Source organism: Anomaloglossus baeobatrachus, chromosome 1, assembly GCF_048569485.1.
Source record: "Anomaloglossus baeobatrachus isolate aAnoBae1 chromosome 1, aAnoBae1.hap1, whole genome shotgun sequence".
Classification (NCBI taxonomy): Eukaryota; Metazoa; Chordata; class Amphibia; order Anura; family Aromobatidae; genus Anomaloglossus; species Anomaloglossus baeobatrachus.
Window position 1 is genome coordinate 339,851,142 of NC_134353.1, and position 27,832 is coordinate 339,878,973.

General features: G+C 44.9%; 1 protein-coding gene across 1 annotated transcript; it reads right to left on the reverse strand.

Moving 5' to 3' along the window:
- Positions 1-318: 318 nt before the first annotated feature.
- On the reverse strand, positions 319-27,832 carry DCTN6 (dynactin subunit 6). Its single transcript, XM_075352315.1, has 7 exons — positions 27,742-27,832; positions 26,953-27,017; positions 17,340-17,445; positions 7,890-7,978; positions 7,257-7,304; positions 3,467-3,609; positions 319-602 (listed from the first exon to the last, which is right to left on the reverse strand). Exons 1-7 carry the CDS (start codon positions 27,759-27,761, stop codon positions 504-506), a joined length of 570 nt encoding a protein of 189 aa, XP_075208430.1. The 5' UTR covers positions 27,762-27,832; the 3' UTR covers positions 319-503.

Consider the following 27,832-nt stretch of genomic DNA (forward strand, 5'->3'; position numbering starts at 1 on the left):
GTACCTCCATATCCTTCATATTTCATATCATCGTATGTACACCTGACATGGTACAAAGTTATTCTGCTAGAGAAGAACCACTTCTAGGAAAGAAAAGTAAATGATGCCAAACCCACTGTGTTTGATAATGACTTCACCATCTCATGTTCTGTCGGTGTTTTGGAAATCATATGGCATAGATGTCACTGATCACCAGAATATCTCACTAAGAGCAGAAGACGTTTGATCAAGCTTGTAGAGGCGATCGGAGATCGTGGAGCTTTTCCTGCTCTTAGTATAAGCAGTGCATTATATGCAAATATAACTCACAACAAGTGATACGCCACAGATAAAGCAGGATTTTATTCAGAATGGAGAAAGTGATGTCCTAGAAAACATCCCTGTGCTATTATCCATCATTACAATTAAGCTTATATTACACCAGACTATAAATAGCATGGAAAATAATGGTACATATACAGTATAGGGTAAAAGAAACACTGGAGAATGGCTGAATGGAGGCACTAGTTTATCATTGGAGGATTGCTGATTTTTGTGGTCTTCTTGAGGTGGTGATAATTTGGAAGAATCTTCATCAGGAAGTCCAACTGCAAGGTCTGTGGCTGTAATTACGAGAAAACAACAATCAATTATCAATTCCTCAAGTCGTAAATCATGCGTCTTAAAACAATACAGCTAGATAGCTAAGACAGGTCTTTGGATAACAGGACTATCAACTTCTGAAATGATCAGGCCACGTCTCACTAAAGCCCCCGTCACATTTAGCGACTTACCAGCGATCCCGAAAACGATGCGACCTGATAAGGATCGCTGGTGAGTCGCTGGGAGGTCGCTGGTGAGATGCCACACAGTCAGACCTTACCAACAACTCAGTAACGATACAGGTCGCAGTAGCGACCTGTATAACGATCTCTGCTATCATTCGAACCCTGTCACACAGTGTCAAACATAGCGATGTGTCCTGCCCAGCAGGACATCGCCTTTGATGAAAATGGTCCAGGACATTCAGCAACGACCGGCGACCTCACAGCAGGGGGCCAGGTCGTTGCTGGATGTCACACACAACGAGATCGCTGTTGCGGCACGAAAACCATGACTTAGCAGTGATGTCGCTTAAGGCCACGTCTCACTGAGTCACGGTTTTTGTGATGCAACAGCGATCTTGCTAGTGTGACATCCAGCAACGACCTGGCCCCTGCTGTGAGGTCGCTGGTCGTTGCTGAATGTCCTGGACCATTTTTTGGTTGTTGCTCTCCCGCTGTGAAGCACACATCGCTGTGTTTGACAGCGAGAGAGCAACGATCTGAATGTGCAGGGAGACTGCTTCTGCGGACGCTGGTAACCAAGGTACACATCGGGTAAACAAGCAAAGGCTTTGCTTGGTATTTACCTTGGTTACCAGAGTCTGCAGCTTCTAAAAGCCGGCTCCCTGCACACGTAGCCAATGTACACATCGGGTAACTATAAGCAAAGCGCTTTGCTTAGTGACTCGATGTGTACTATGGTTACCAAGCACAGCGTCGTTACCTAGGTCACTGGTGGCTGATCTCTGATCGTTGTGGAGATCTGCCTGTTTGACAGCTCACCAGCGACCATGTAGCGACGCTCCAGCGATCCCTGCCAGATCAGATCGCTGGTGGATCGCTAAGTGTGACGGTACCTTTATACAGCCTGCCGCTTTGGAGCATTTCTTGTTAGAGTACAGCATTTAAAAGTCTATAAAGGCAGAGGCAATTTACTAACAGAAGGGGCAGAGTAAAAAAAAGGGTAATAGTTACATGAATCTTACTAGGATAAAATCATATACATTGTGCACAAAATCCAGTCGTAATAAAGATACATGAAAAATAGTGTGAAGAGTTAAAAATTGTATCCTCAAGAGGTGAGATGTATCAGTTTCACTTGGAAGTAACTGGCCTGGGCTATGGATTAACACATTACATATTCATAAATGTTCCATATGCTGAAAACAGGTATAACACAACCATCACATCAATAGAGGTGTCAAACAAGGAAAACAGATACGGTACCACACCACCAGGTCACCTGATTCAATACTGCAAGGGACAGGAAGAGAGACAATAACCACCAAGGCTCTGTACAGCAGTGCTCACCAGAAGGGAACCAGTCCAGCAAAGATCATCATAAGAGAAGGTAGAATCATGGCACACAATGTTGTATAAAAGTTCTTGCTCTATTATAAATGCATAAAAAATGAGCAGGTCCGAGACCAGATGCTGGCAACTCCAGAGGACGATGGCTATTTTGCGCATCTGCGCTTCTATGGGTTCCCAGGAGCCGTAGAAGCGCAGCAGCCCAACACGGCCGTCGTCCTCCAGAGTGCCAGCATCTGGTCTCTGACCCGCTCACCTTTTATGCATTTATAATAAAGCAAGGTCTTTTATACAACATTGTGTGCCACGACTCTACCTTCGCTTATGATAAATTACGGTTAGGTGTGCCTAGCAAACCCTGGACAGATATAGCCATAGATTTCATTAAGGATCTTCCCCCCATCTTCTGGCAAAATGGTTATTTTAGTGGTGGTAGATAGGTTCTCTAAAATGACCCACTTTGTTGCCCTACCGTCTCTGCCTAATGCTAAAATATTAGTCCAGGTTTTCACTCATGAGATAATCAGACTCCATGGAGTTTCATGTGACATCGTATCTGATAGGGGTACTCAGTTGATCGCAAACCTGCATTCTACTCTCTGTTGGGAATCAAATTGCCGCACACATCAGCTTTCCATCCACAGTCAGACTGAGTGCATGAATCAAAACCTAGAACAGTATTTGTGCCGTTTTGTATCCGATAATCAGGAGTGGTCAGCGTTCCTTCCCCTTCGCCCGCCTTTTTTCTGTGTCTATCATCTACAGCCTCAGTTTTCTTTTTTTCTAAATTCCTTATTCACTAGATCTAGTTCCCTCCGACTATCATCTGTTTCGAAACCTGAAAAAACACCAAGTGTACCAAATTTCACGCCATTTCTGATGCCATGGCTGCTACGGATGCCTGGTTTGAGGCACAACAGAAACCCTTCTTTTTACTAGGCTGACAAAACTTAGAATACTGATGTAAGAAGTGTGTTGACATTAGTGGAGAGTATGTGGAATAAATGTAAATTTCTTCATCCTATCTCGTTTCTTTTTGGCAAAAGCCAAAGACTTATCAGCAGCCCCTTGTATATCTATGCTATTTAAGGGAAAAGAAAAATAATAAAAAAAGTGACTGAAAAGTATCTGATGTGCCTGATTGTCTTTTTGTGGATTATATGGATGTGAACCGAGCGGGCACAGAATAGAGAAGATCCGAATTGCAAGTGAACCTTATACTGAAGTAATGGCATGACTCTACGCAGCACGTCCGAGCACGCTAGCAACTGACCAACATGTATAGATTGTATACCCACTGTATGCCCTCTCTAATCCAGTTACTAAATAAACAACATCTGCATTGTACCTACCTGTGGTCGCTCGGTCTGCACTCTGCGTAGACAATCAGAGCCATATATGACTGTATTCTCAGGAATAAGCTCACATGTGTCCACCTGGCAGCAAGCCCCGATGATGCAGCCACTGGTTAGGATGACATTTCTTCCTACATAAGCTAAGAAGAAACAGGGGCTTAAAAACCAACCAGGTCACAAAAGTATTGTTATAATTTCTATACAAAACATTGTGACTTTGCCTTTCCAGTGAAATGCCAGGTTTACATGTGGGAAAGAAAAGGCTTAGGCTTTTATGTTTAGGATGAAAAATTCAATCACTTCAATCATACCCATCATAAACAGAGATTCAAAGGGTTGTACCAAGTGTAAAAGTTATCCCATCTCTGTAGGATACAGGATAACTTTCCAACTGATAAGGGTCCAATTGTTGGGACACCATGAATCAGGACAACTGGGGCTCTGAAGATCCCCATGGTGGTCGATCATCAACTTATTCTCTATTGCAGACCTACTGTCTGTGACCGGCCCGCCCGTCTTAGCGCACAGTTGGAGGCGTGGCCTGATCTATGCCTCAGCCCCGCTCTCACTGCCGGGAGCTATGTATCCCGCAGTGCAGTGAGCCAACTGCCACACCTCCACACTCTGCCGGCCATGCCCCCTCTTGCTGCCAATCACGCCTCCTCTGGACCCTGGCCACACTCTCTGGATGCCTTCCATGGCATCTATGCTGCTGGCCACACCCCCTCTCAATGCTGGACACACACACTCCTTGATGCCTTCCTTGTCCCCTCCTGCTGCTCTCCCGATGCTGGCCATGCCCCCTCTGCCTGCCCCTTCTACCCAGGATCCTCACATGTGACCATCTCATCTCTAAAGCGGCTGCTTCAAAAAAGTTTGTTCTGCAACTGAGGTAATGTGAGGCGAGCCAGTAGCAGCTGGGAGAGTGCAGTGTGCCTGAACAGGGAGAGCAGTGTGTCTGCAGGAGGGGAGAGTCCAGCACTTGTCTTCTCAGGTCCCCTATGCCTGCAATAGAATAAGCAGATGATACAGGGGACTCAGAGAAGGCAGCCAGAGGAGCACTCAGGCTCTGCTGCTGCAATGCTGTCAGCCAGTGCCCCCAGCCTCTGCCACCAGCGTGCCGCCAGCCTGTGCCCTCGGCGTGTCGCCAGCCTGTGCCCACAGCATGCTGCCAGCCTGTGGCCCCAGCGTCCTGCCAGCCTATGCCCCTAGTGTGCTGCCAGCCTGTGCCCCCAGCGTCCTGCCAGCCTGTGCCCCCAGCGTCCTGCCAGCCTGTGCCCTCAGCATCCTGCCGTGCTGCCAGCCTGTGCCCTCAGCATCCTGCCATGCTGCCAGCCTGTGCCCTCAGCGTCTTGCCATGCTGCCAGCCTGTACCCTCAGCGTCCTGCCATGCTGCCAGCCTGTGCCCTCAGCGTCCTGCCATGCTGCCAGCCTGTGCCCTCAGCGTCCTGCCATGCTGCCAGCCTGTGCCCTCAGCATCTCCAGGGCCAGTATGTATGCCCCACAGGCCACCACTGTCAGTATGTTTGTCCGGAGGCCCCAGTAATGTGTATGCCCCCCACTGACCCCAGTAATGTCTATGCCACTTAGGCTATTTTCACACCTGGTTTTTGCTGTCGGGCACAATCCGGTTTGTTTCTGATGCAACGGATCCGTCGCAGATTGTGGTAAAACTGATGCGACGGATCTGGTAAAAAAAAACAAAAAACGGATCCGTTGTAGCAGTTTGTACAGAGAATCCAGCTGTGGTTGCGGGTAACCTGAGTGACATCACCGCTGACAGCACGACTCACTTCAGTTGCTCTTTGTAGCTCACAGCAAGCAGCGGTATTCTACGGCCGTTCCTATCAGCTTCCGATGTAGCAGAGTTGAATGCGTCGGGGAACCTAGTGTGGATTACGTCGGACCTGGAGGGGTATTTGGGGATTAATAAAGTGGTGAAAGAGGGTGTTTTTTATCTTTTATTTCAAATAAAGGTTTATTTACTTTCACTACAGTTTAGTTACGGGGGGCTGTGTCAGACGCCTGCCATCACTAAGCTAGGACTTAGTGTCAGCTATGGGCTGCCATTAACTCCTTATTACCCCGATTGCCACCGCACCAGGGCAATTCGGGATGAGCCGGGTAGAGTCCCGGGACTGTTGCATCTAATGGATATGGCATTTGCGGGCGGCTGCTGGCTATTTTTAGCCTGGGGGGCTCCCCATAACGTGGGGCTCCCCATGCTAAGAATACCAGCCTTCAGCCATGTGGCTTTACCTTGGCTGGTATGAAAAATGGGGAGGACCGCACACTTTTTTTTTTTTTTTTTAATTATTTATTTTACTGCAAGATTTAGACCCCCCCACCGGCGGCTGTGATTGGTTGAAGTGAGACAGCTGTCACTCAGTGTGGGGGCGCGTCTGACTGCAACCAATCATGGGCGCCGGTGGGCGGGGGAAGCAGTGAATACAAAATGGAATAATGAGCGGTTGGCATTTTCAAAAGCTGGAGAAGCCGCGGGAGCTTTGTGACAGCTGTGCAGCACCACGCTGGTGATCGGTGAGTATGAGAGAGGGGTGAGACTGACCAACCGATATCGACAGAGAGATTTTTTTCTAACCAGAAAGGAAGTTACATATCTGAGCATGCTCAGTTAAAAAAAAAACTGGATCCGTCGGTGGAATGCGTTTTTTGCCCTATTAAGAGAGATCTGGCGCCCATAGGCTTTCATTTTACAACACGCCGGTGACAAAAATCGTTTCCTTGTGTGTCCTGTGCAGCCGGACACAGAAATTTTGCCGGATCCGACACACGCCGGATGAAACGCAACGTCATCAGGCACAATCCGGCACTAATACAATTCAATGAGGATAAAAACGTATGTGTGAAAGCAGCCTTACTGACCCCAGTAATGTCTATGCCACTTACTGACCTCAGTAATGTGTATGCCCCCCCACTGACCCCAGTAATGTTTATGCCCATATTAACCACAGTAATGTCTATGCCACTTACTGACCTCCATATTTTCATTGAATCTTTGTATTGTTTAACTTACTGTTTGTGTATGAAGGGATAGTATATATACAGTATTGGGTAGAACTGAGTTAATTATATTAGTCCGGCCCTCTAAAACCATCCCAATTTCTCATGCGGCCCCATGGGAAAATTAATTGCCCACCCCTGCTCTATATGATTGCTGGAAATTGCCAAGCACAGAGCATGGCTGGTCTTTGGCACCCCCATTAAGAATGAATGGACTGGAGGACTGTATGATTAACTACCACTTCACTCATAAAGGGGTCTTCAGAACCATGGTTCTTGGGATTGGTGGGGGCTAAGGGGTTAAGAAGTTATTATTTATCGTATAAATAACTTCCAAATATAGTACGACCCCTTTAAATCAATATCTGATGGGCGAGATTCCAAAAGCAGAAATCCACAACAATAAACCACACATAATGAAAAATGTGAACATCAGATTTCAGAATTTCCAATCAGTAGAAAATATTAGCGATACACAGAGTGTGATAGTATTAAATGTACAATATGTCAGGGTATGCTATACTTACTGTACTATGAAAATGATGGAGGGAAATACCTGTTAGACATCACAAGATATTCAGGAGCAGCTTGTGGCATCATACACGGGTGGCAGTCTACTGATCCCCCCTATACACATACAAGGGTGGCCCAGATTTCTTTCCCCCACCCCCTGCTGTCAGGGGGGAGTGGGGACACCACCACATATATTTCAAGGTCAGTCTGTACCACCAGTGTGTTAGGATGACACTTGTGTACATCTTACCTTTGGATTCAATAACATTGTTATCTCCTATTTTCATTGCTTGAGAATCTAGATATTGGCATTAAGGTCTTTTACATGAGATATCATTGTTAAAAAAGCTATAAGGACTGCCTATATGGTAAAAATAAAGTTCAGTTCTCCATTGAAGCCCAGACAGAGGCTTGGATTTACTAGAGCCGTCATGGTAGACACAGCAGACCTCAAGCTATAATGGCAACTCATTGGCACATTGCAGGTGAAGGCTGATGGCACGTGGAATGGCAAGCCACAAGGGCCGCGTGTTGTGAATGTTGCTGTCAGAAATTAACGGCAGCATTTAACAGACTAACAGCTGTAGGCAGCGCTTCGCTCCACCTGCGGGTCTTACAAGCAGATCCTTCCGGTGCATCACAGCCGTTACCTGCAGACTATTAGGCAGGCCCGGCCTCTGAGCCCACACCATTCACCAGCTCCCGACTTACACCGTTCAATTATGGTGGATGTAGAGAAGGGGTTTAAGCTTAAAACCAAGAGACAATATTTTCTGGTTGAAATAAAGGCAGAGCGCTGATTGGTTTCTATGAACAACAAAAACCTTTAAAACAGGTGTTTTTTTTCAAAGTGTTACCACCTATTTACATAAGGGAAGGATACAGCATCCCACTTCAAAGACATTATTGGTGCCGATGATCATCGCCTTTGGCTCCACGTCTTCTGCGTCAGGTGCAATGTTTTCTGGAAAACTGTAAAAGCAATTCAGAAGACAGTTTAGAATTAAACCTCATTTGTGCATTTTGTTTGTTATTTTTATTCTTTGGTTGGTTATTTTTTTAGTGGTTCTGACTATCCACACTTCTCTAAAGATTGCTCTTATTTGGATTATTTCCCTATTAAATAAGTAGGAGATGGGCTCCTTCTGGGTAGGAGTCATTACTGTCATGTGATAGGGGCATGATAGAAATGCAGCCCATACAGTCTAACATCTGCAGAGGCCAGGGAAGCAGACAGGGGTGGGAATACATAGCAAAACACCACTCACGTATTAGCTCTTCGGCAGCTGCTGCCAATGAAAAAGCAGTGCAATTCTGTAATTTTACTTGCTTGTATTTCAGAAACCATATATCCAATCTGACACCTAAAGGTATGTACAGAATCAGCATGATAGTGCCAGTACAGCACTGGATTTAGTTTATATAGAAAACTCACGGTGATTTGTTCACTTTAAAGGATACTACATTAAAGTAGTCCTATGGCAGAGTCTGAGTTTCGTCTTCCGGCTTCTTCTTTGGGCCTTGCCTCCCTCCATTACCCGCTTCATCAATTAGGCCATTAATTTAACTCTTGTTATATTTACTATGGAAAAGCCACTTTTTATAAAATAAAAATATTCATGTTATTACACATATATACAAAGTAATCGAACATGAGCGGGGTTCGGGCACCACAGCGCCCAGCCAACATCTGGCACCACAGCGCCCAGCCAGCATCTGGCACCTTTAGTTTGGCTGCGGCTGGCTTGTACTTTTCTAAGAGGTTCTTGAAGGCATTACAGCATTGTTCTATTCACTTCAATGGTATAACACTGTTATACTGCAGGCACCGCTATATAGTCGGCCAATAGATGGATCTCCATGGATGTGATAATGGCCTCTCGTACGTATAAGGTGACAATGTAACGGTTGGTTAGCCCCTCTAAATGTATTACATGATTTGTGAGCACAGAGTGGAGGACACTGGTTTTGGGGGCTTCTGTGTGTGGCATATTTCTGGAGGGCTTTGTGTACATGGCACAGCAGGTATTGTATTAGGGACCCCACAACATTTTGCTTGCAATGTTAATCTCTATATTAATAGTGGTATTAGTATTAAAGGGGCTGATAAACATCATTTATCACCTATCTACAGGTACAGCTGTGGAGACCTATGATAAATATACTACCACTGGGGGTCTGGCTGCAGGGATCTCTCCACTGATCCCTAAAGGTTCCCTTGAAGTCCCCTAATGGACTCCCGCTGTTCAATGGGACTGTACCTCTGTCTCCTACTGATCTTCCCCATTCCTCTTCTGGTTAGAATTTCACAAGATCAGGGATCTAAAGACCCTCATGTGAGTAGAGTGGAGGTCGAGCATACGCATCCCAACAGATCTCACCTTCAGGGATTGAGGAGTTATCTCCTATCCCAGAGATAAGCTTAGCACAACCCATTTAAAGGGAACCTGTCAGGTGCAATATGCACCCAGAACCACGAGCAGTTCTGGGTGCATATTGCTAATCCCTGCCTAACCGTCCCTGTATACACTAACATAGATAAAGAGAGCTTTAGAAAAAGTATTTCTAAAGCTCTTTACCGTATGCTAATGAGCGAGGGGACTATCTCCCAGGGCGTTAGTTCCCCTTGCCAGTCGGCTCCATTAGCATGTTAGTGACGCCCCTGCTCATGGTTCTGGGTGCATATTGGACCTGACAAGTTCCCTTTAAAGGGAAAATGCACTTTGCAGCAGACTAGTCCAAAACTAAATTTTATTTTACTCCCAATTCTATATTTGAGGTCATAATCTAATCATTTTTCTAATATACTCCTTTTGCTTTTCCTTCCCTCACTACTGTAAATGCTTTATTTTTTTTATACTACTTCCTCTGTGATGACACTTTGTTTGAGAACCCCAGTGGATGCTGAGATAATAAAAGGTGTCATAATCATAGGGGCAGAAACTGTGGCCCCTGCTGCAACTTCTCTTCCTCCCTGAAAGAAGCATTATCAGTGTCCTTTCGTGTCAGGGAAAGTGCTAGTCTCTGCTCTTCTAAGTATATGCCAGTTGTTAATTCCAATGGGAGCGGCGCTGGTCTCTGTTCATTCTTTACTTACAATGTGCATTGACAGTGTGGTCTGCTGCCAGCTTGTCACTTTCTAATCAGAGCTGGTGAGGCAGTGCACTGTCATTGTGCACTGAGACAAGACTCTACTGAGCATCATTCGGAATTGACAATCGGCAGAGACTAGAGCAGCCACTGAAACGACAGTCACTGATGACGCTTCTTTCAGACTGGGAGAGAAGCTGCAGTAGTGACTGCAGCCTCTGCCCCTGATGGTGTTTGAGTATCCGAGCATGCACTGAAGATTTTCAAAGGATCATCAAAAAGGAAGGTAGTAGAGAAAAAAATTAAGCAGTTAGAGTAGTGAAAGAAGGAAAGGGAATTTTTAATTAGAGTTTATTAGAAAAAAGGTGAAATTACCATATTAGATAGATGGAGATTTAGGAATAAAATAAAATGTTGTTTTGGATCACCTCTTTAATGAATTAGAGCCAATAATTGTAGGCCGTCAGAGCCAATAAGTATATACTGCTAGTCACAGGCCACTGCTTTGTTTGCCCCCTCCCGGCCAAAATTTGCCAGCCAGCCCCTAGCCTTCACAAAGTTCTGAACTCAACATCATTGACTATGTCCGGTATTAAATGAAGAGTCAGAAGGATTTATTTAAGCCTAAATCCACAGATGATGTCTGGTTAGTTCTCCAAGATGTTTGACAACCTCCTCACCAAGAGTGCTCACATCAAATATTGATTTCATTTATATTTTTATTTTATTCATTTACTTTTCATTTTGTTAATGGACAAAAATAAACTATTAACACTTCTATGTTAGAACGCATTCTTAATGTTAAGTATTTTTTCCAAATCTTCCAAAAACGTTTGCACGGTACTGTATATATTTTTAAAAAAACAAACAAACATGGTAACCTATGGGCAACATACGGCATTGTATTCCTATCAAGTGGGACAGGTAGGGGCCATCTTTGGAGGAATATGTCAGGAATTCCTCCTTACAGCATACAGTAATGCCGCCCTGGGTTCACAAAAGTCTAATCAAACTCAGCAAACTGGCAATTCTCCAAGAAAAGTGGGATTAAAATAAGATTTTCCATCTCAATCCATAAGGGTGCTTTACATGCTGCGACATCGCTAGCGATGTCGAGCGTGACAGCACCCGCCCCTGTCGTTCGTGCGACATTTGGTGCTTACTGCCGTAGCCAACATTATGTCTACGGCAGCGTCACACGCACATACCTTGTCAGCGACGTTGCTGTGACCGCCGAACAATCCCTCTATCAAAGGGGAGGTGCGTTCGGCGTCATAGCGACGTCACTAAGCGGCCGGCCAATAGAAGCGGAGGGGCGGAGATGAGCAGGACGTAACATCCCGCCCACCTCCTTCCTTCCTCATTGCCGGTGGACGCAGGTCAGGAGATGTTCGTCGTTCCTGCAGTGTCACACATAGCAATGTGTGATGCCGCAGGAACGACGAACAACATCGTACCTGCAGCAGCAACGATATTAAGGAAAGGAGCGACGTGTCACCGATCAATGATTTTTGAACGATTTTGCCATCGTTAATCGTCGCTCCTTGGTGTCACACGCTGCGATGTCTTTACCGGCGCCGGATGTGCGTCACTAACGATGTGACCCCGACGATATAGTCTGTGCTTACTATTGTGAATAAAAAAAAAATCACAACCTCAATAGGAATTTCCTGCAATACCATCCCAATGACCACAGTGGTGCTCTATATGGAAAAATGCTCTGCTGCAGATTTTTATATCCTCAGATTTTCCTATTGTTTCAATAGAAATAAAGTAAAAAAAAACCTCTATGGAGGCTAAAATCAAACATATAATTCTATCTAAAAAGAGCAATCAATTTTCAGCACCTCCACTGACATATACAGTCATAGCTGAGAGTGTTGAAACCCATGAAATTAATCCAGAAAATGAAGAGTTTCTCCCAGAAAATTATACATGTTTTCTTATACACGTTTATTTCCTTTGTGTGTATTGAAACAACACGAAAAATCATTGCAATCATGCTAGCAGGTGACTCTAAAGTGCGTTTCGCGTATAATCCTTTTTCAAGGGAGTCCCTTGAGAAAGCTCTCTAAGCGAAACGAACATCGGGTTCATATGCTGACAAGCTACTCTGACTGAGAATGGGTAAATACTTAGATTAGCCCCTTATATGATATCAGTAGACAACGATATTGCTGCTTGTGCTCATACATTTAATGACGAATGTTCACAGACACATGTGAAAAACTCACTAAATATAGAAGCATAATCTCAATACTAATTGGATTTGCTGGTAAACTTTAAAAATCCACGTTCGCGTTATATGGATCATGCACTTTCTGTAGTAAATTTTATATATATTTTATATAATTAATACCTACACTGCCATCTGGTGGACACTTGTATAATTGTTTATGAAGTATTTACTAGTAGCTTATATAGGCATGTATAATTGAGATAAGAATCTATTATAGATAAAATATTTATTTAACCAGTTACGACCGACTGCTAATCTTAACGGCATATCAGCTTTTCTTGTGCTGGGATTATCTATGTAATATTTTTATGTATGCTTCAATAAAAGTTATTTTATTATAGCAATTATGACTCTTTATTCTCCATAATATAATTTATGGATTTGAGTCGCTATGTACTGATATTTTCAGAAAATACTGATAAAATGAATATCTGGAACTATTTAGCAATATGAAAATTAAACCTGAAACCAGATAAAATAGGAAGATGACTCAATCTGTGCATTGTGTGTGCCACACTAAGCATGGAGAACAGAAAGAGAAGGAAACTGAGGATTTGAGAACCAAAATTGTTGAAAAATATCAATATCTCAAGGTTATAAGTCCATCTCCAGAGATCTTGATGTTTCTTTGTCCACAATGTGCAACACAATCAAGTACAGTGGAACCTTGGATTAAGAGTAACTTGGTTTGAGAGCATTTTGCAAGACAAGCAAAACTTTATAAATATTTGTAACTTGGTTTAAGAGCAATGATTTGCAATAAGAGCAAATACTTTCCGTGCATGCTCCGGTTCTGTCCTTTCACCAATCTCTAATCCGCTCTGGAGGTAACTTCTGTATACAATATACCATTGTACAGTACAATATATACTATATAGCATATCTATCACTTTGCATTTGTGGATACAATATTGTGCTTTCTTATTGGTAACCAGTACAGCACATTGCTTATACTGTACCTCCCGCACAAAAAATTCTATTATAAGCTAATGTGCAGTTTGATTTGTTTTAAATGTTTTTTACTGTACAGTATTTTGTATTAGTGTACTGTAATAATTTTATATGAATACAGTACATTATTTTTTATTACTATAATAAGTTTGTATAAATACAGTAAATATTTTTGGGTTGTGGAACGACTTGTCTGCATTTCAATTATTTCCTATGGGAAAATTCGCTTTGATATAAGGCTAAGTTCACACACTGCGCCTTTTTGACGCTGCGTTTGTGTGCGTTTTTTGCTGTGTTTTTGCTCACTGCTTTTTTATGCGTTTTTTATCAGTTAACATTGCCATTAAAGATTGTTGAAAATAAAAAAAAAAAAAGTCTGATGTCATTTCCTTCTTCAATATGTTCCTCATTCTCCACTAGTGTATGCAGGAGAGCAGACAGCTGCAGAACTACAAGGCTCAGCATGCTCCATCCAGGACTGTATGTTGGAGGGAGAGTCAGGGGAAGCAGACATACAAGGCTCAGCATACTCCATCCACTAGTGTATGCAGGAGAGCAGACAGCAGCTGCAGAACTACAAAGCTCAGCATCCTCCATCCAATAGTGTATGCAGGAGAGCAGACAGCAGCTGCCGAACTACAAGGCTCAGCATCCTCCTTCCAGGACTGTATGCAGGATTTCTTTGCTCCTAAAACAAAACAAATGACGTGGGCTTTGCCATATTTCTGTATGCTAGCCAGGTACAGCAGGCAGGTACGGGCTGCCCCCAACCCCCAGCTGTCTATTTGTATCTGGCTGGGAACCAAAAATATAGGGAAGCCCTTTTTTTTAATTATTTCATGAATTTCATGAAGTAATTTAAAAAAAACACGTGGGCTTCGCCCAATTTTTGTGTCCAGCCAGGTACAACTAGGCAGCTGGGGATTGGAATCCGCAATGTAGGGTGCCCAAGCTTTCTGGGCACCCCCGCTGCGAATTGCAGTCCGCAGCCACCCCAGAAAATGGCGCTTTCATAGAAGCGCCATCTTCTGGCGCTGTATCCAACTCTTCCAGCTGCTCTGATGCCGGGTGGCTCGCTGGGTAATAATGGGGTTAGGGCTAGCTGTGTATTATCAGCTGGCCCTAAGCCCGAAATTCATGGTGTCACGCAAAGATTAGATATGGCCAGCATGAATTTCTAATAAAGATAAAAAAAAAAAAAAAACACAACACACAGAAAAATATTTTTATTAGAAATAACAACACAATACAATTAGTGACTCCATCTTTATTGAAATAAAGAACCCCCCTCAGCAGTAATCCTGGGTCAAGGGTCCCACGCCGTCCAATCCGGATCCAATATCATTTGATCGGTTTGCTGGAAGGCAAAGCGATCAGATGATGTGTCAGGTTCAAGGACTGAATCACATGACAGAGCAGCTGATTGTATAAACGGCTTTTATACAATCAGCTGATGCATCAGTGCAAAAAAAAAATAAAAAAACAAACAACCACACACTTCTGTGCAGCGTCGGACTGGCTACTGGAGGAATCTCCAGTAATGCCAGGCACTGCACTCCGGAGTTCTCACCTGAGCTCCGGCGTGCAGCCTGGACTTTACAGCGAGCACCGAGTGACTGATTCCCCGACACTTGCGATTCAGTTCATGACAGCTGCAGACATCCCGGGCTAATCTCCGGTGCTGTCACCTGAACACCGGAGATCACCCCTGCCTGTCTGCAGCTGTCATTAACTGACTGCAAGCGCCGGAGAATCTGTCACTCAGCGCTCGCTCGCTGTACAGTCTAGGCTGATGCATCAGTGCAAAAACAACCAACAAAAAAACAACTACACACATCCGTGCTGACTCCTGTCCCAGCTGCCGGTAATCAGCTGATAAAGTCTCCTGATGGCATCAGGTGATAGCCAGCCGGGCGATAAAATCCAGCGTCACCGCGAGACTTACAATCAGCTGATGCGTCAGGTGACCGCATCAGGTGATCACCGCCAGGTTCTCACCGCCAGGTCCTGCAGCTATTGTACGTGCCTGGAAGCCGGCACACAGCCGGAGCGGGGGTGGCGGTACCGGGAGAGGAGCTGGGAGCGGACATGGCACCGGGAGTCTGCAGACAGGTGAATGAGATTTTTCTACTGTTCACTTTTGATTTAACAGCCGCTTCACCTCCAGCACGGGAGCGGATATGGCACCGGGCGGGAGATTGAAGCAGTGGTGGCGGTACAGGGAGGATTCACGCTTCTGTGTTTACTGACAGAAGGAATCCTCTTCCTGTACATGTCACTTTTCTACCCACCCCTTGCGCTTATAGCTGCATTTTTAGTCATTAAAACGCAGCTATATTTGCAATTTGCGGTTTTCATTGCGTTTTTGAACATCTCATTGAACTCAATGGGTGGAAATGGCAGTGAAAAACACAAATAATTAACATGCTGCGTTTTTGTGGGCACCACAAAAATGCAGCTAAAAAAAATGCTGTGTGCAGACAGCAAAAATGAAAACTCATAGACTTTGCTGGGGAAGCAAAGTCATGCAGTTTTCTGAGCAAAAACGCACCCGAAAAATGCACTGTGTGAACTTACCCTAAGAGTAACTTTGCTTAAGAGCAGACTCCCAGAACCAATTATGCTCGTAATCCAAGGTTCCACTGTAGTTTCCAACTAGTGATGAGGGAAGCGTGGTTGACAAAGCTTGTTAATTGATCGAACATCCAAGTTTCAAAATGCTTGTGTCTCCCATTGACTTCCATTATACTCAGTACTTGAGTCACACTTGAAGACCTTGATGCTCAATCGAGTACCGAGCAGTGCAAGCACGCTCGCCCATCACCATTTACAACCAAATGGCACTGTAGCTAAGCTCCGTGGATGTGGACGGCAGAGAAAAATTGCTGAAAGGTTGTAACGCAGGATAGTGTGGATGGTGGATAAGCGGCACAATCAAGTTCCAAATAATCTCAAGCTATCCTGCAGGCTCAGGGTGTATCAGTGTCAGCGTGAACTATACATCAACATTTGAATGAAATGCTATTGCAGGCGACCCAGGAGGACCCCACTGCTAACACAGAGGCAGAAAAATGCTAGACAAAATGTACATGAGTAAGCCAAAATCCTTCTAGGAAAGTGTCTTGTGGACAGATGAGACCAAGATGGAGCTTTTTGATAAAGCACATCACTCCATTGTATAATAAAAACAGATATGAGGCCTACAAAGAATAGAACACAGTACCTACAGTTAAATATGGTGGAGATCAAAGATGTTTTGGGTGGTTTTGCTACCTATCGTACTTGGTGCTTTGTCGGTGTACAAGGCATCATGAAATCTGAAGATTACCAAAGGATTTTGGGTTGCAATATAGTGCCCAGTGTCAGGATTCAAACCCAGCTTTCTAAGTCATGAGTCTTGCAGCAGGACAATGACTCTAAACATACTAGAAGAAGCCCCCAGAAATGGATAGAAATAAAGCGCTGGAGAGTTCTGAAGTGGCCAATAAGAAGTATGGATCTAAATCCCATTGAACACCTGCGGAGAGATCTTAAAATGGCTGTTGGGAGCAGTCACCCTTCAAATATGATAGGCCTGGAGCAGTTTGTGAAAGAAGAGTGACCCAAAATTCCAGTTGAGAGGTGTAAGAAGCTCGTTGCTGGTTATAGGAAGTGAATGATTTCAAAGAGTGTGCAGCCAAATACTAAGTTGAGGGTGCCAATTGTTTTGTCTGGGTCATTTTTGGATGTTTTGTGTGAAAATTATGTCCAATTTGTCTTTTTTTCTGGGTTTTTTTTGTGTGTTTTTCCAATAGACATAAAGAAAATAAATGTGTATCACAAAACATGTGTAGCTGTAATAATTTTATGGGAGAAATACTTCATTTTCTAAAACAATTTCAAGGCTGCCAACACTTTCGGACATAACGGAATGTCATTATGTCCCAGGGTTTCCATATACAAAAATGCCGGCACAAGTATTGGACTGTATAATGGAACACATTTCTGTAATACTCCGTTCACTACAGTAGCATTACACAGTATGATGAACCTATACTGATCTCGAGGCATCACCTGTTTCTTATAAAAGCCTGCTCCTCAATCAAGTTGCCTTCGCCAATGACGATGGGACCTGCTTCAGCAAATATACGAGCTTTGGGATGAACAACTGTCCTCGGCCCTGAAAAGAAAAAAAATAATTCAATATACTGTACAAACACCAACAAAATTCCAACGGAGAGGGCAACAATATAGTAAAGGAGGTGCTAACCAAAAAAAAAAAAAAGAGGAAAGCACATAAAAGATTGTTCTCCATCTACACCTTCGGCCTGGGACAGCTCATAGAGTCCCACGGCTTTCAGTATCATCTCTATGCCGATGACACACAGATCTACCTCTCTGGGCCTGACATTACCTCTCTACTAACCAAAATTCCACAACGTCTGTCTGTTATTTCATCCTTCTTCTCTGTGCGATTCCTAAAGCTTAACATGGACAAAACAGAGTTCATTGTCTTTCCTCCTCACTCATCTCCTCCAACAAGCCTTTCCATCAAACTTGATGGTTGCTCACTTTCTCCAGTCTCACAAGCTCATTGCCTTGGAGTAACCCTCGACTCTGCTCTATCCTTCAAGCCACACATCCAAGCCCTCTTCACCTCATGCAGACTACAACTCAAAATATCTCCCGGATCCGTGCTTTCCTTAACCAAGAATCAGCAAAAACATTAGTGCATGCCCTCATCATCTCCCGCCTCGACTACTGCAACCTCCTGCTCTCTGGCCTCCCTTCCAACACTCTTGCACCCCTCCAATCTATCCTAAACTCTGCGGCTCGCTTAATCCACCTCTCCCCCCGCTATTCCCCAGCCTCGCCACTCTGCCAATCCCTTCACTGGCTTCCCATCGCCCAACGACTCCAGTTCAAAACATTAACCATACAAAGCCATCCACAACATGTCTCCTCACTACATCTGTGACTTATTCTCCCGGTACTTACCTGCACGCAACCTCAGATCCTCACAAGATCTCCTTCTCTGCTCCTCTCTTATCTCCTCTTCCATCGCGTACAAGATTTCTCCCGTGCCTCCCCCAGCATATCAGACTCTCCCCTACCGTGGAAAGCTTCAAGAGGAACCTGAAGACTCACCTCTTTCAACAAGCCTACAACCTACAATAGCCCTCAGTCCAGTACACCACTGCGAAACCAGCTCTGTCCTTACCTATTGTACCATCACCTATTCCCTGTAGACTGTGAGCCCTTGAGGGCAGAATCCTCTCTCCTCCTATACCAGTCTGTTTTGTACTGTTAATGATTGTTGTACGTATACCCTTTATCACTTGTAAAGCGCCATGGAATAAATGGCGCTATAATAATATTAATAATAATAATAATAATAATAATAAAAGATCGGTGGAACTTCCTAAATTTTAACAATATAAATCTTTAAATATGTAGCTATGATTCTCCAGGTCAGTACAATTATAGCTACACCAAACATAAGGTGTTTTTTGTTCAAACCTTCATGACATCCGCTCTACATGTACTGCCCAAGTCGGAAGCACATGTACGGAGCAGAGTCAAGGGGTGAGCCTGCCCCATACTCGGCAGGTGATGGCTGTGTGATACAGCCAGGACCTGACTAACAATTGAGGGTGGAACACCACATGCAATTGTTAACCTGTTAAATCCAGGTGTCAAACACTGACAGCGGGAGTTAACAAGCCAATTTGCACGCCCGTGAATTGATTGCGGGTCACTGATGGGTTGCGATGACAGCAAGGGATCTATGAGGACTTCTGTCCTTGTCATAACAGCGCTCCTTTGATACCTTCCTCTGGCTGGGCGTCAAAGGAGTCTATGATTTTTACTATATGTGTATAGCATAAGCGATCAGATGATCAAGTTCCCCTTGGGGGCTACTAAGAACAGTGAAATGTGTATATATAAAAAAAAAACCCTCATATACAAATTTTTAAAAATATGGAAAAAAAAAATAAACAAAAGATAACCACAAAAAGTTAAAATCACCCCCCTTTTGCCACGTTCAGAATAGTCTGATCTATCAAAATATAAAAATAATTAACATGATCGGGGCAAAAAAAAAATTTAAAGACGACAAAATTAAGTTGGTTGTTGCAATACCACGAAAAAAGTCCGGATCTAGCCCAGAATCCGGCCCCAATATATGTCTATGGGGATCAGAATCTGGAGATTAAAAATGGTGCTAGAAAGGAAAGAGGAATGGGAGCGCAAACGGTGGACTTACCAAGGATCCAGCATGGCTGTACGCTGCTCCCAGGCCTCGCATTCAGTTCCTGGGCTGCTAATTACAGTCAGAGGCGCCCCCACCCTGAGTGTAAGCTGACTGCATCCAATCACAGGCTAAAGGACAGCCGGTGGGCATCCACCGTGAGCCTAGAATATACGGGCTCCTTCCAGGTTAGTGGGCGTGACTGGCTTGGTTAGTGGGCGTAGTGATGTTTCCTCTCGTCTACCATAATCTTGCTACGCTTCCAGCTCTACTACATCTGAATATCACAGCGAGCGGCCATAGAGCAGCATAACTGCCCGCTGTGACTGCAGAATGAATGAGCTGCGCAATGAACGGTAATGTCACTCAGGTCATTTGCGGTCACAGCTGGAGGTTACCATGGTCCTTCACCTATGATTGCAGGTAACCTGACCTCAGGTGAGGTCACTGAGTTCACAGACCTGCATCTCCTGGCAGAAAACCATAGTTTTTTTGCCAAGAGAAGCAGATTTGGTGATGAAATTGTTACACCATATCCCTGCACCCAATCTATACCTCCTGGCAAAAAAAAAAAACGTGTCTTTTAAGCATTTTTTTTGCCACGGTATTCTGCCAGGAGGTGCACATTTGATGCTGAAATAGTCTGCACCAAATTTGTGCCTCCTGGCAGAATAAAAAAGTTTTTTAGCATTTGTTGGCCAAGAGATGCAAATTTCATGCTGAAATCTTTACACCATATTCCTGCACACAATCTACACCTCCTGGCAAAAAACACATCATTACCACATGCGGTATGATGCGTTTTGCCAGGAGGTGTAGATTGGGTGCATGAATATGGAATCTCTTGGCAAAAAGCCCCCAGTTGGTTTTCTGCCAGTAGGTTCAGGTCTCACACGGGGGAGGTCACCGACTTTACTAAGGTCACCTGAAGTCAGGTTACCTGCTGTTACAGGTGGAGGACTGTGGGAATCTCCAGCTGTGACCACAAATAACCTCATCGCAGTTCAGTCATTGTCTGCACTCACAGCAGGCAGTCATGTTCTATGGCACTCACCCTGAAATTCAGATGTAGCAGAGCTGAATTGCCATGGGATCTTGTGTGGATTACTTCGCACCTGCAGGTGTGTTTGGGGGTCAATAAAGGGGTGACAGAGGGTGTTTTTTGTCTTTTATTCGTAATAAAGGATTTTTTCAGTGTCTGTGTTTATTTACTTTCACTTACAGATTAGTGATGTGGGTGTCAGACGCCTGCCATCACTAATCTAGGGTTTAGTAGCAGCTATGGGCTGTTATTAACTCCTGCTATTACCCCGATACGAGGGCAACGGGAAGAGCCGGTAAAATACTGGGCTTGTCACTTCTAATTGATGTGACAATTCCGGGCGACTGGAGGCCGATATTTTTAGGCTGGGTCTCCCCATCCTGAAAATACCAGCCCCCAGCTGGCTTTATCATGGCTAAATATAAAAATTGGGGGACCGCACATCGTTTTGTTAGTTGTTTATTTAAATAATTGAAAAAAAAACCCCAAACCATAAAAAACGCATGCGGTACCTCTTTTGATACACAGACAAGCTAAGCACAGGACTCGGTTGGCAGCCTGTAGCCATGGACTTTATCTATGCTGGGTATCAGAATACTGGAGGGACCCTGCACCAATTGTTTTATTTATTTATTTTTATACCTCAATACTGACCCGCATACAGCATCTGTCAGTGATTGCAGTCAGACACTGTCACATGGACTGGTAAACAGGCTGGGGGCGCGTCTGACCGCAACCAAGCACAGAAGACTGAATGGCCATGGGCGGGGAAATCCGTGTGTATGCGATGAGCCTAATGCACCGCACAGGAAGTGAATGCGTGAACTGGAAGCAGTGTGCCATCGTGACACAGAGCCTTGATACTTAAGCAAGCATTGTTGACCTTAGGGAGATCAACATTTCCACTGCGGAGACACCATCACGTGTTTCTCAACGCAGTGATTCTAGAGCAAAGCCCCCTGGGAAGTATGCAAATGAGATAGGTGGTCTCCTTGACTGGAGACTGCCCTTCCCGTGGTTGTTCCTTCCCGGTGAAAGACCTGGCTAGTTTCCTGCCAGCGTTGAGAAACATGTGATGGTGTCTCCGCGGCTTTCTCATTTGCATACTTCCCAGGGGGCTTTGCTCTAGAATCACTGCGTTGAGAAACACGTGATGGTGTCTCCGCAGTGGAAATGTTGATCTCCCTAAGGTCAACAATGCTTGCTTAAGTAGTCTTTTACTAGGCATTGCCCCCACTAGCCAGATTCCTACTCCACACTGATGAGGGGCAAATACCCCGAAACGGCTGTCTGTGGATGGATACCATGTTTGGTATAGGTGGTCTCCTTGACTGGAGACTGCCCTTCCCGTGGTTGTTCCTTCCCAGTGAAAGACCTGGCTAGTTTCCTGCCAGCGTTGAGAAACATGTGATGGTGTCTCCGCGGCTTTCTCATTTACAGAGCCTTGATAAGTATGAAGTGCTCGCGTCATTCTTTTTTTTTTTTTTTAATTTCCCCAGTGCCGGATCAAACAGCCGGAATCCCAGGTCCAGCACCTGGACATCTTTGAAACCGCGCGGATCCGGATTTTTACAGTCAGTGCCCGTCCAGCCCTAATGGTGACACAACCCCCCCAAATTTTTTGTGTCCAAATATATCTTTTTTTTCACCACAAAAATAATAAAATTGAACATGTTTGGTATCACCGTGATCGTACTGATGAGGAGAATCATATTCCAATATAATTTGTGCCACAAAATATACACTGTGAAAAAATTCCCCCAAAAAACACGTCAGAATTGTGTTTGTTTCACAATTTCTCCCCATTTGGCTTTGTTTTCCTTTGTAACAGTACACTATGTTGCAGAACGAATGGTGTCATTCAAAGTACAACTCATCCTGCAAAAAACAAGCCCTCATATGGCTATAGTGACAGAAAAAGGAAAAAGTTATGGCTCTAGGAGAAAAACAGAAATTGGCAGCGTCATGAAGGGGTTAAATGTTTTTATTTTTGAGTGGGTAAGAGGATTAATCTAAAAGTCTAAATTTTTATTTTTTTTGCAATAATTTTTATTATTTTATCTTTTTATGGCACTTGAACCTGAGATAGTTTGATTGCTCATTCAATACACTGTAGTATTGCAGTATGTAGTAAAAATTACATTCTCCCGTGAAGGCCTTGGAGGCGATGGGAGCTGGCCTTTTAAATTCACGTGTAAATTATAGACAGCAGGAACCAGGTTTTCCCCACATAAAATACAGCCAGCTCCTGTGAGGCTATGTCCACACGCTGTGTTCTTGATTTGACCAAAAAAAAATAAAAAATGCACCCTCTGGTGGACTGGACAACGGTAAACACTGCGTTTGACAAAAAATTCCCCCATTTTTCTAAAACCAGCCAATGTGCAGCTGACAACTGGGGGCTAATATTATTAGGGTGAGAAGGCTCATTGTTATTTGGCCCTTTCCAGCCTAACAATAGCAGCCCACAGCCGCCGCAGAAGTGTCGTATCCATAAGATGTGCCAATTCTGGCGACTAACCCGGCTCTTCCCGTTGCCCTGGTGCGGTGGCAATTGGGGTAATAAGGAGTTAATGGCAGCCAACAGCAGCCACTAAGTCCTAGATTAGTGATGGCAGTCGTCTGAGACCCTGCCCCAATCACTAATCTGTAAGTGAAAGTAAACACATACACCCCCAAAATCCTTTATTTGAAATAAAATACAAAAAACACCCTCTTTCACCTCTTCATTAACCCCTAAACACAGCTGCAGGTCCGAAATAATTCACACGAGGTCCAAAGGCGATTCAGCTCCGCTACATCCCTGTCCTGTCACAGCAGCACTGTAGAGCATGACTGGCCGCTGACAGAGCCGCGTGATGAGAATGAACTCGGGTGAACCTCTGACGTTAAGTGCAGTGACACAATCAGTAGTGCGGGGTCCGCAGTTGTGACGTCAGAGGTTCATTCTCATTGCGCGGCTCTGTCGCGGCCTGATTTGCGGTCACAGGTGGAGGACTCCAGCTGTGACTGGAAATCACCTGAGTGACGGCATTACTGATCGCGCTGCTCACTTCAGTCACTCGGGTGATTTGCTGTCACAGGTGGAGGACTCCAGCTGTGGCAGCGGCTAACCTGAGTGACATCACCGTGCTGCGTGGAGCTCATAGCGGGAAGTCTTGTTCTATGGTGCTTGCTGTGAGTGTCAGATGTAGCAGAGCTAGATGCGTCATGGGACCTCGTGTGGTTTACGTCTCAGGAGGGCTGTTTGGGGGGTTAATAAAGTGGTGTAAGAGGGTGGATTTTTTGTCTTTTATTTCAAATAAAGAATTTTTCGGTGTTCGTGTTTATTTACTTTCACTTACAGATTAGTGATGAGGGGGTGTCTCATTGAGGCCTGCCAACACTAAGCTAGGACTTAGTGGCTGCTATGGGCTGCCACCGCACCAGGGCAATCGGGATGAGGTGGGTAAAGTCCCGAGACTGTCGTATCCATAATGGATGCAGCAATTCTGGGCAGCTGTTGGCTGATATTTTTAGGCTGGGGGGGCTCCCAATAACGTGTGTCTCCCCAGTCTGAGAATGCCAGCCCCCAGCTGTGAGGCTTTATCTTGGCAGGATATCAAAATTGGGAGGACTGCACGCCTTTTTTTAATTATTTATTGTACAACGGCGGCTGTGATCAGTTGCAGGCAGAGAGCTGTCACTCAGCGTAGGGGCGTGTCTGATTGCAACCAATCATAGGCGCCGGTGGACGGGGGAAGGAGTGAATAAGAGATGAGCCTAATGAGTCGGTGCAGTGAATATGAAATAAGCCTAATGAGCGGCAGGCACTTTCAGAAGTAGGAGAGGCCGCAGGAGCAATGTGACAGCCGCGCCGGTGAGTATGAAGCAAAGAGAGACAGAAAAGGAGAGACAGAGAGAGAGCGAGAATGGAGAAAAGTTGGTGAACTGCGTTTTTGTGGACAAAAATGCATCCAAAACACAGAGCAAACGCACAGCTAAACATTTTGGTTGCGTTTTGACACACCTCATTAATTTCAATGGGTGGAAAATGTTCACAAAATGCAATGAAGTGACGCTGTTTTTTTTTTAGGCAACGATTTTGACAAATATTTGTCAAACAAAACGCTGCCGAAAAAAAGCAACATGCTCATGGAATTTCTGATTTCTCATAGACTTTGCTGGGGAAGCAAAACGCATGCATTTTGTCATTGATACCGTGCAGTTTAAAACGTGACCAAAACGCAAGAAAAAAAACGCAACGTGCGCACATGGCCTAAGTCCTCATATACAGCATTCTAGAAAGCTCCAATACCGTCTGCAAGCTGAAGCGAGGAAAGAGGGTGGGGGGGGGGGGGATCGGGAAAGAGGATGGGGGTGTGGAATCGGGAAAGAGGATGGGGGTGTGGAATCGGGAAAGAGGATGGGGGTGTGGAATCGGGAAAGAGGATGGGGGGGTGGAGTCGGGAAAGAGGATGGGGGGGTGGAATCGGGAAAGAGGATGGGGGGGTGGAATCGGGAAAGAGGAGAGTGATGGGAAATCGGGAAAGATCATTGCTGACAGGCAGCAGTGGTCACCGCAGAGATCAGTGATTGGCTGCAGAGGTGAAGTACATTGTAGTCCTGACGTCACTGCAGGCTGTGTACACAAACTGGAGCAGCAGCAGAGAGGCAGCTCCGGACCCGCAGCTCCGGACCCACAGCTTTTTACCAATGGTCTAATACTTACTGTCCAATACATATAACATTGACTCCCTGACGAAGCAACAACACATATCTTGTGAAACGTACGTTGGAGGTAATTAAGGGATTACTCCCTCTTCACCTTTTGTTGACCTGTCTGTTTACAACTTTTGGACCTTTATACACTGTGTCTGCAGTAGGTGGGATCCTCTCTGCATATGCCCTGCACTGCTGGTGTAATTCCCACTCCATGGCTTACTGATCCCAGTGCTTGAATACTTGTATTGTAACTTAAGGAATCATTACTACACCTGGGACCATGTTTGTACACCCCATTGGGTTAGACTTAGTGGCGTTTTGGCATTTTGCTGAGGGGATCCTTGCTTAAAACGCTCCAGTGTAACAATACATGAAGGGCTTTCCCTCTGAAATGCTTACAGCAGTGATAATATTGTTACCCAAGGACAAAAAGTATGAACTTTTTAGGTAAGATCACTTGTTGGAACCATGTCTCCAGATTTACATCTATACTTTCTGTTACACACTTCTCATCTGTATGATTAGTCATACAGGAGGTCCTCCTAGGGATTAACCCCTTCTTTATTATATACGACTTGTTCATTGATCCTATAAAATAAAAAGGGATCTCTTTTTGACGGTGCACAACAGTGTTTTTTCTACCCTGGTGTAACAATTTTTTGAAGTCCCTAATGTAAGATCTCTTGAGGGGACCTTGGATCCACATTTATTTCTGTTTTTTCATATATATTGTTTACTTACAAGACAGGTCATGCAAGTGCCTTTTTAAGATCTCCCTCTTGGTCCGTGTTATTGTAATGAGGCAGCAGCTCTGACTGTTTTGTGATTAAAATGGACATGGAGACTGACATTACACAGGATGGTGCTGCCACCTTGTGGACAAGTGCTGAAACTGCTCGAGGGGTGGATGCTGTAAAATCTGATCCCCTCCCTCAGGCACTTGTTGTACAAGAAGTAAAAGTGCGGAAAAAGGACACTGAGCTACTGGAGCTGGACTTGAACAGACCTGCCTCGGACTGCCCTCATCGCTGAAGTGTGAGGGATTGCCAGAACTGCTGCAGACGGGATACTGGACTCAAGGGACCTCCGGACCGTCTCCTTCCTCCGTACCAAGAGACTGTAAGCTAGTCCTCTGTTGAGAGGGCTGAAGATCTTCCACTTCTCTCCCTTGGAGTCGCCGCCGGTTAACCGGAGTCCAGGCCTGCTACGTGGGAGCCCTTCCTCCTTGTGTTTTGGACTGGTAATATAACCTATAGGGCAAGTCAGGGACAGAATTCTTGTTTATCATTGCTGTTTTGTTTGTGTTCTGCGCCGCGCGTCTGAAGTTAGAGACTCGGATAGCAAACCCTGGTTATGTGTGCTGCTAAGCCAGCTGCGTGTGTCATTGAGATGTTTACCAGTAAAGAAATGTACCCTTACATAAAATCTGAGCGTGGGGATTTTGTTGGCGCAGATGATGGGAACTCAGCCGCGGTCAGACCTGCGGCCACTTCATCATTATCCTTGTACCTGATGTATTTATTACCTTTTCTAATATACAAAGCATTTATGCAAATATTTAAAATAAAATAAAGAATACTCTTTTGAAGCATATTACTCGTTTTCTCCTGTTTCTGTCCAATACATATGTAGGAGCCATGCTGGTATGTCAGGGGTCCAACAGGTCCTAGTACAATATATATACTCACCTATTGTGACATCCCCTTTAATTTCACTTTCCACACAGACAACTGCTCCTGGGGCAATTTTAACGCTGAAAAGAGAAAACATTTACAGATGGTGAAAGATTCAAAAGAATCAAGAAAATGAAGCAACGCAACCCCCTCCTCCCGCCGACAACTGGATGCGCCAGACTTATTATACAGGGACAGTTGTCAGAATACACACAAATCACAATACAGGCCGTATATGCGGTGCGGATCCGTGACATGGCCGGCTACCTGCAGAGCTAGGAGGCACCGTATGGATGGACACTGCACGTGTGCCCTCGCCCTATACGCACGGTCAGCCCCCGTCCTGAATAGGTGGGTGCCTGCGAGGACCCCTCTCATACCGCGGTGAATGTATGTCCACTCATATTTCCTGTTGTCATTTTCTGTCATAATTACACATCATGACTATTTTTGATTAAACTGTCCCCTGACGACATGCTGATAATGTCAGACCCCTGCTATTGCTTCACCATACAGGAGCCCACTAAAGTGCCTGGGATTAGTCCGTGACCACTTGGATCCAGCATCATGGTGAGCAGCCCCTGCATTGTGATAAAGGGGAGCTGGATAGGCAGCTCATAGCGTGTGCGGGCATCTTACATGGGGGCTACGGGTACAATGACAGCGATCACTACATCACGTGACATCATGTCACCCGGTCACAGGTGAGAAAACAGGTATAATAGAGGAGGCGCACACAACCCATGACATGACGGCTGAGCAACACCCCGCACACGGAGCTCCCGGTACCGGAGGACGCTGTACCTCTTCTGCAGCTGCGCCATCTTCCCCGACCGAAAGGACCTGCGATGACGTCACGACCAGTCACATGACAGGCAAGAGTCTGGCGTGGGCG

What these genes read in the sequence shown, in the direction of transcription:
- DCTN6 (XM_075352315.1), bottom strand. Translation starts at nt 27,761, where the DNA reads ATGGCGCAGCTGCAGAAGAG. An exon ending in ATGGCGCAGCTGCAGAAGAG is followed by an intron (nt 27,018 to 27,741) that starts GTACAGCGTCCT and finishes TTCTCTTTTCAG; the next exon opens with CGTTAAAATTGCCCCAGGAG. An exon ending in TAAAGGGGATGTCACAATAG is followed by an intron (nt 17,446 to 26,952) that starts GTGAGTATATAT and finishes TTTTCTTTTCAG; the next exon opens with GGCCGAGGACAGTTGTTCAT.